The sequence below is a fragment of the Rattus rattus genome, chromosome 13 (assembly GCF_011064425.1).
Source record: "Rattus rattus isolate New Zealand chromosome 13, Rrattus_CSIRO_v1, whole genome shotgun sequence".
NCBI lineage: Eukaryota > Metazoa > Chordata > Mammalia > Rodentia > Muridae > Rattus > Rattus rattus.
Window position 1 is genome coordinate 13368806 of NC_046166.1, and position 8957 is coordinate 13377762.

Genomic DNA, 8957 nt, shown 5'->3' on the forward strand with positions numbered 1-8957 from the left:
CCATGGCTGGAACATAAGCAGCCACTTTGGACCGCGAGTGCCTCGGTGAGTTGGTGTCTGACTCTTGGAGCAGAGAATGTGGCCTGATTTGGAACAGTGCACACACTGCCGGGCCAGAAGTCCAGGTCGCACTTGTGTGTGTGTGCGCGCTCTGCTCTGTCCGCCAGCCCAGCCCCGCCCTCTGCCACCAAAAAACCACAGGGACCAGAGTTCCAGCAAAGCTGTTTAATCTGCAGGTAGTCCTCTCCCGTAGTCTCTGCGGCCCGAAGTGCCCACAGCGTGCGTGGTGCGGCCCCTATAACGTGGAATGCTTCTCGAAGGGCACAGACAGCAGCCGTGCAGCTGCCTCGTCCAGGAACCAGCAGAGGGCGCCCGTGCGCGGCTGCACCATGGCGGCGGGCAGCGCGCCTTCCTGGTCCTCCAGGATGCGCTGTGTGAGAGACCAGGCATCTGTTTGGTCTGGGGACAGGGTACCCATAGGATATTGCTCTGCGATCCACCTCGCACACCGTGGGCTCCAAAGCTTCCCGGCGTGGAATAGGATTTGTTTGTTTTTATTAGTGGGGCCTCATCTAGCACGGGCTGCTTTGAATATGCTCTGTAGTCAAGGATTCCTCTTTTCTGCCTCCCTAGTACGGAGACAACAGGAGGTACTGGGGACTGAATTCAGGTTGTCATGCTTGGGGGCACGCACCTTTCTCCACTAAGCCATCTTGCCCCATCCCTGCCCTTTTAATTAATTAATTAATATTTAATGTGTACAGTGTTATTCTTACATGTGTTTCTGTGCACCAGGAGCATGCCTGGTGCCCACAGAGGCCAGAGGAGGGAGCTGGATGCCCTGGGACTGGAGCTACAGCTGGTTGAGAATGGAACTCAGGTCCTCTGAAAGGGCAGCGGGTACTCACCGGTGGTAGCTATCTCTCCAGTCCTGGCCTTTTTTCTTTCTTTCTTTCCCTTTTTTCTTCCTTCCTTCCTTCCTCTCTAAATGTATGTCTAGTGTCCTGCTCTTTCACCCTTTACCTTATTCCCTTCATACAGCGTCCCTCACTGAGCCTGGAGCTAGATCATCAGCCGAGCATCCTGCTTGTGAAGGAGCTGGGGGGAGGGGTGCAGGGACTCTACCTCAGGGTGCTGTGCCTTCTCAGTGACTCCCTTCTCACATACTGGAAGCATGTTTGTCCTGGGCTCCATGAAAGCCCCTGGCTGACCTCTGCTGTCCGCCTCTTACCTTCAGCACAGCTGCCTTGCCTTCCCCTGTGGCCACGAATATGACACTTTGGGCTGCGTTCAGCACAGGGAGCGTAAGGGTCACCCTCTGCGGTGGTGGCTTTGGGGAGTCACCGATGGGAGCCACGATCTTCTCCCGCTCCTGGGGAAGGCAGCCAGGTGAGTATGGGCCTTCCTACCCTTCTGTTGTGTTTGTGGCACTGGGATGGAACCAGCCCCCGCCAGGCCCCAAGTTTACAATGCCAACAGTTTTCCTGTTGGCCTTTTGGGTTTCTGAGACAAGGCCTGACTTAGTGTTCAGGCAGCCCTCAACCAACCTCACAGCAACTACTGGGATGACAGGCATGCACTGCCATGACCACGGGAGCGGACGCTCTGTAGGGCAAGGCTGAGGGGCAGAGATGCTCAGAAGATAGACACAGGCCTGGGCAGACCAGGGCCAGGAGGGGGTCCCCGTGCTCACCTGGAGGAGGGGATGCCCAGGGAAGAGCGAACAGGTGTGGCCGTCAGGGCCCACTCCCAGGATCAGCAGGTCAAACACAGGGACAGTGTCTCCTTGGAAGGCCTGACAGGAGGACGGTGGGTGGGTCAGCTCAGAGGGAACACACACAGAAGCTGAAACCAGGTTCCTAGCTCAGCTTCGACCACCTTCCAATGACAGTGTCCTTGGGCAAGGCCTGCTCAGGACATTCCCTGCACACTGAAGCTTCAACACAGTGTGAGGTCTGTAGGGCTTCTCAAGCATAAGCACCATCCTCCAGCCCAAGCTGGCCTGAACAAGCCTCCTGCCTTAGTCTCCCAAGTGCTGGGGTCACAGATGAGATGCGCTGACACACCAGACTGACCCAATCTGGAGCCTGTTCCCCATTTTAGTGGACAAGAACCTCGGGTCTGCAGATGAGTGTCCCTACAATGTGAGGCCCCAGCCCGCGTCTCCCAGCCATGGCTGGCCTCTCAGAGTGGCAGTCACTTCTGCCACGGTCTTCTGTCGTTTCCCACCTGTCCTGGGACCCACCTGCCTCAGTTTCCTGGCATAGTCCTCTGCAGCGTCCTCCACGGGTAGGGCAGGATCGATGGTGAGGACCTGGCTGTCTGGGATGGGCAGCTTTGAGAGCAGGTGTGTCTGTGGAAGGGGAAGGGACAGTCAGCGAGGAACCCTCCTCAGTCACACTGACTCTGTGGGGTGCCTAGGGCTCCCCCAATCAGGGGCTCAGCCTGGTTGCGTCTGGCACACAGCTGGCACCTGATTATACAGAGGTGGGCCCCAGGAAGAGGACTGTGACCTACTCTGAGACACCCTGCCTGTGTCTCCCATGTCTGGCTCTTGGAGTAAGTCCAGCTCCACAATGCCAGGGAGCGGCTGGGGGCAAATGTCGGGATGTCTGGATGCTGTGCCCTACAGATAGGGCTGCTGAGGTCCCTGAATGAGGAGGCAGGATACAGGGCTCCAGACCGAGGGCCCTAGGGAGGTGTGTGAGCCAGGGAGGCAAAGGGGAACTGGCTGCTGAGTCTGCTCTACACAACTCCTGTCTCAACCCACTGGGCAGCCTAGGTGCAAGACACCTACTGCTCAGGGTGCGGGTGGACCTCTAAGATCTAAGTGTCATCAGACGCCACCTGGTGGTGAAATCCTGCTTCCCTCAAAGAACTGGCTTTTAACTGTGTCGGCTCAGAGGGACCTACTTAGGGAATCTTAGCTTTATTTTTCTTGGGTGGGCAGCATCAAAATGGTCTCATGTAGCACAGGCTGGCCTCCAACTGAGGAGGACCTTGAACTTCTGATCCTCCAGCCTCTACTTCCTCATTGCTGGGATGACAGGAGTGTACCACCATTTTTTTTTTTTTTTTGGTTCTTTTTTTTCGGAGCTGGGGACCGAACCCACGGCCTTGTGCTTCCTAGGCAAGCGCTCTACCACTGAGCTAAATCCCCAACCCGTATACCACCATTTTTATATGATGCTGGAAATGAAGCCTGGACCTTATGCATTCTAGGCAAGCACCCTACCAACCAACTGAGCCTTGTGCTAGCACCCACAGCCCACTGTTCAGTGAAGTTCTTTGGCAGGCACCGTGTTCAAAGTGGTACAGTTTTAGGTCCCTAGATGAGGGCCAAGGAGACATGAATCTTCTGTTTCCCCACCTTGAAGTAAGTGTAATGGCCCCTCCCCTGCGTCAGAGCCCATGCATGGCACTGGGTCAGCTTCCCCTAGGAGGTGGTGGCAGTCATCCAAGTGTGCTCGGAGCTCAATCGTCCAGGCCTGTTTCCCTGTGTGTGAAACAGGGATCTCGGTACCCTATAGGGCGCCTGGTGGCCATCATATCCCAGGCTGCTGGGAGGCGATGGCCAACGGCTCCTGTTAAAGGAAACTGAGGCCCAACACACCCTGGACACTAGAGGCAGGCTGAAAGCACAGCCATGACCCACGAAGCCTTACAGCCGAGGTACGGCCCTCAGGAAGATACGAGGGACGGAGGCCCAAAAGGCTGGACTTGGATGGACATCACTGCGCATCCAGCAACACCCCGTGGGTCCCGGAACCCGCGGGTAGGCGTAGAAGCAGATCCTGGAGTTTCCTCGGCAGGCTGAGCCGACTCCGCGTGGCCCAAGGCGGCCCCCGTAGCCTGCGTTTCCACGGAAGGCTGAGCCGACTTCGCGTGGCCCAAGGTGGCCCCCGTAGCCCGGACGGTGTGCGCCCCCGCAGCGCTCACCCGGTAGAGGCCGTACGTGCTTTCGGCGTGGTCGAAGGGCACGAGGCGCTCGTCACAGAAGCCGAGCGTCCAGCGTGCAAAGCTGGCGGGCCCGGCGGGAGCAGTGGCGGCGGGTAGGTCTCGGGCCAGCATGGAGACCAGGCTGCCGCCTGACAGGCCAAGAGCGAAGCGGCCACGGTTCCCTTCCAAGCAGCTAGCGGCCCGCTGCGCCACCAGCTGCGCCAGCGATGCGCCCAGCTCCTGTGGGCTGGAGAAGACCGAGATGAGACCGGGCGCGGGTGCGGCCATGGCGGCGGGGAGGCGACAGCGCTCCGGGCAGAGGCCAGTACGCCAGTGCGCCTGCGCGACGGCCGAGCTGCCATGGGTCCGAGCACTTTGAGCCAAGGCCATAGGCGCATGTGCAGTTGCGCAGATGAAGCGAAGCCACAGTGCTCCTCAGGGTTTTGGGGTGGGTGGTGGGCGGGTAATCCACAGTGCTTCCCTGAACTGGGGACGCCTTTCTGGACCGATTTCTCGCATTTTATTTAGTTTTTTTAAGACGGAGTCATGTAGCTCCGGCTGGCTTCACGCTCCTGATCGTCCTTCCTCGACTTGAGGGCTGGGGTGACCTGAATGCACCTGCACTCTTGAGGGTGTAGCGGGTTTCCGGGGTGCGGTTGGACACACAGAGTGCGCCAGCTGCAGTGTGATTAGGTCAATAAGCCAGGCGTGATGACCTACACTCATGCTAGCCCTCAGGTGGCAAAGGCAGGCGGTTAGCCCGAGTTAGAGGCCAGATTGGGCTAAGCAGTGGGACTCTTGTCATACACACACACTTATGATGTCCCTGTGCCTGCACGGCCCTCCCCACATTCGCCTATCCCGACACCCCTTTTTTGTGTTACTCAAGCGGATGCAGTGACACTCCGCTGCCTTCCGCTCACAGCTGCCCACAGCAGAAAGAGGACTCCCCGGGACAACTGCTGCCCAACAGTTGAAAACATCTGCATTTGGGTGTGAAACTGCCCCCATTCATGTGCTTCAACAGGTGGCTCCCAGTGGCCCACATACGGAAACTTTGGCACAGAGCCTTGACCCAAGTAGATCAGTGAGAAGGTGACAGACAGCTGCTTCCACCATGAAGACCCAAATAAACCCCCTCTGGTTCCTCTCTCTTAATTTACTCCTTTATTTTTGCTTAATTTATTTTTTTTCAATGAGCATGGCTGTTTCTCCCGCATGAGTATCTCTGTGCCAAGTGTGTGCAGAGTCCAGGAGACCCTGGGTCTGAGTTAGATCGTTGCATGGAAGGAAGGAAGGAAGCAAGCCCAGCAAGCCCAGCGAGTACTCTTAACCACTGAGCCATTGCACCCAAAAGACGACTGATAATGTGTCACCCTCCCGAACTCAGGAGAGCTCCAAAATGCAGTCGGTCACTGTACTGGGACTAAATCCAGGGCCTGCTGAATGCTAAGTCCAGGCTGGATCACTGGCTGCACCCTAATCCCAAACCTACAGCCTTGAGTGCCCATGGGTGGCTTCAAGTAGCAAGTTACACACTGTGAAACACTGCAAGAACTTTGTTGTTGTTTAGAGTGACTGTTGTTGTTGTGGCCCTGGTTGTTCTGGAAGTCACTCTGTAGAGTAGGCTGGCCTCAAACAAAGACCTGCCTGCTTCTGCTTCCCAAATGCTGGGATTAAAGGCTTGTGCCCCCATTCAGGCCTTTGAGTACATTTTAAAAACCTTTGTTTCTGTATGAATTCACATCATGCACCCTAATCCATCTCATCTCCCCACCACCCTTACACCACCCCCAATAGAAAAAAATCTCATTGGAAGCTATAGTGTGTTACAGTGTGTTCCACAGAATAACCTGTTGTACACACTTCTTTACTTGAAAATGCTCATTAAAATTACTTGATCTGGTAGGCCACCTCTGGCTTCTGCTACTCTATCAATACTGGAAGTTCCCTGGGACTCTTCTTGAATGTTGTGGAGATCCTGTAGTTTTGGATCTGTAGGGCAGGTCCATTCATGCTCTTCAGCAGGTCATCTATGGGGTAGATTTTGGGGTAAGCCAACTTGAAGCCCTGGGTCTGGGCCTGAGAGGTATCTAAGCTGGTGAGCCCACTGGCTCTCCTGCTCTCCTGCCCTCGGGGCCAGTTCATCAGCAACCCCAGCAAACCAGGGTCAGGTTTACCCTACTGCCCAAGCAAGGTATAGGGTCCACTCTTCTGAATGCTGCAGCTGGTAAGGGCATAGCCAGTTCTCCCACACTCGACCCAGGGCCAGCTCTGACCTGCCATAGGTGGTGAGGAATGAGAGAGGGAGGAAGGCATCTCTCGGTCTATGGGAGGGACCAGCTTTCCCATGATGCCCAGGTGAGGAGTGGGGCCAGTTCTGTACAGCCTTCAGACATCAACATGTCCCCCAGCAGCAGCCCAGACCGGGGATGTCCACCTAGCCTTTGGTGACCCTCTGCTGCTGGGCCATGGACCCAGACATGGACCCCAGTGGCAGCACAAGTCAGGACCCCACCATGGTCTCAGATGCCTCACCGGCTACTCACATCAGGCTGTTCCTCACTACTCTCCAGTCTCCAGTTCTACCTCTCTTCATTGTGCCCACCTTTTTGTTTCTCTTCCTCTTCCATTTCTCCACCACTTACTTGCCTGTCTTAGTGGTGCCCAGGGTCCTCTCAGAAGTGTTGTTCCTTGCTTATGCATTATGGCCCTGGGCAGGAGTCACCTCGGGCATGGGTTGCAACCCCTAGCATGTCCAGCACCAGGCTGGTGGTCATCTCAGGCTAGCTCCATCTGGGCATCATGGTTCCTGTCTGGTTGTTTCCTTGGGCTAGCTCCTTCCCCTGCTCAGGGTGGAGCCCTGTGTAGAGTCCCCTGTTGAGGGGCTATGAGTGTGGCTTAACCACTGAGCACTCTAGTACTACCTTGTGAGCATGAGTCCTAAGGCTTCATCTTGAAAGATGTAAAAGGAGAGAGGGGAGAAGGAGAGGAAAGGAGGCAGTGAAACCCAGACCCAGCCCAGCCCTTTTCAGTGTGACTAGCCTGTGGACTGGTTCACAGCGATGCCCTCTTCATGGGAGGGAAGAGTGAATAGCACTCTGGGGCAGGAAGAGCTGTGGGCTCATCATTCTTCCAATTTAAAATGAGGCTTTCAGACATGGCTGGCTGTTGCCAGGCAGTGGTGGCACACACCCTTAAGCCCCCCCCCCCAGCACTCAGGAGGCAGAAGCAGGTGGATCTGAGCTTGAGGCAAGCCTGACTTACATAGTGAGTTCAGGAGAGCCAAAGCTACACAGAGAAACCCTGTCTCAAACATGGGAAAAACCTTTTTTGCGTTGGGTGTTCTGGCTGTTGATGTGGGGTATTCCTGCCAGGCTTGGGTTGACCTGGGACTTAGCATCTTATTTCTCAGTTTCCAAAAGGCTTTGATGACTGACAAGGGTCTGTGTCCAGTTGGATCTCCCTTTTTCAAATTCTTCTTTTTTTTTTTTTTTTTTAAGATTTTTTTAATTTTATATGAGCACACTGTAGCTGTTTTCAAAAACACCAGAAGAGGGCATTGGATCGCATTACAGATGGTTGTGAGCCACCATGTGGTTGCTGGGAATTGAACTCAGGACCTCTGGAAGAGCAGTCAGTGCTCTTAACTGCTGAGCCATCTCTCCAGCCCTGGATCTCCTTTTTTTTTTTTTTTTTTTAGAATTATTTATTAATTGATTTATTTTATATATGTGAGTACACTGTAACTGTCTTCATGACACCAGAAGAAGGCATCGGATCTCATTGCAGGTGGTTGTGAGCCACCATGTGGTTGCTGGGATTTGAACTCAGGACCTCTGGAAGAGCAGTCAGTGCTCCTAACCACTGAGCCATCTCTCCAGCCCCCGGATCTCCCTTTTTATTTTGCTTGTTTTATTCTGAAAAAGCATCCTACTGGCTGGATGGAAGTGGCTGTTTCCTCTAGAACACATGTTCAAGCAACGTCCTGCATTGTGACAACAGACTGCCCTTGGGCCTGTTTCTAATAGCCATGCCTGATCCACTCCACTGTCCTGTCAAGTGTGCAGTGGAGAATGTGCAGATCCCAGGAATGGCCGCACCGCCAGCATACCAGGCCCTCCTTCAGAACTTGCTGGTCCCACAGGGAGATGCTTCATCCCACACTGAGGCACCAAAGCCCAGCCCAGGAATAGGAGGATCTGCAGACACTGGGGGGAAACAGGCTGAATGCTGCTTAGTGCCCCTGCCTGAAGCTCCCCTGTTCCGTACAGGCCGGCATGGAGGCCAGAGCCCTGTTGCTGTCAGAAGGGCTTTCCCCAAATCCATGTAGCTTTGACACACACAGCCTTGCTGATGTGTTGGGAAGGTAGAAATGGTGCCTGTGAGACACCTCAGCCAGTAAAGGAGCTTCCCACCAAGCCTGACACCTGAGCCCCACCCCCGGGCCACACTGTGGCTGGAGAGAACTGCTATTTGCTCTGAACCTCATTGGCGCTTTGACACATACACACATGCACATGGTGGAAAGTCAGTCCCATTACAGTGTTCAGAGATGCAGAACCCCCAAAACTGAGCTACTCAAACCTGCTTTCTGTAAGGTCCCAGCCGCCAGTCAAGGTGTCTCTTAAAGGTGGCTTGAGCCAACCACAGATACCTCTTTCAGAAAAAAGTTTCTAACTTGTTTTTTAGATTTTAGTTTGTGTCATGCTTACACTTACTCTGTGCATGTCAGATCCCAGCGAAGGGGAGGAGGAGAGCTGCCAGCTGTCATGAGTCACCGCCATCCTGGTGCTGAGACACACCTAGAGGAGCACCAAGGGCTCTCAACTACTCTCCAGCCAGCTTCCTCCTCTAATTTCTTTGCTTTTTTGTTTTGTTTTCCAAGGCAGGGGTTCTCTGTGAATCTCTGGTTGTCCTGGAACTCATCCTGTAGACCAGGCTTGTCTTGAACTCAGAGAGACGCCTGCCTCTGCCTCCCTAGTACTGGGATTAAGGGACGTGCCAGGGGCTGGAGA

At 54.7% G+C, this 8957-nt stretch overlaps 1 protein-coding gene across 1 annotated transcript; it reads right to left on the reverse strand.

Annotated features, from left to right (window-relative positions):
• Nucleotides 1-210: 210 nt before the first annotated feature.
• On the reverse strand, nt 211-4788 carry Pgls (6-phosphogluconolactonase). Its single transcript, XM_032919114.1, has 5 exons — nt 3940-4788; nt 2246-2353; nt 1694-1795; nt 1232-1372; nt 211-430 (listed from the first exon to the last, which is right to left on the reverse strand). The coding sequence occupies exons 1-5, from the start codon at nt 4327-4329 to the stop codon at nt 296-298; spliced, it is 876 nt and encodes a 291-aa protein (XP_032775005.1). The 5' UTR covers nt 4330-4788; the 3' UTR covers nt 211-295.
• Between the last annotated feature and the right edge of the window lie 4169 nt (nt 4789-8957).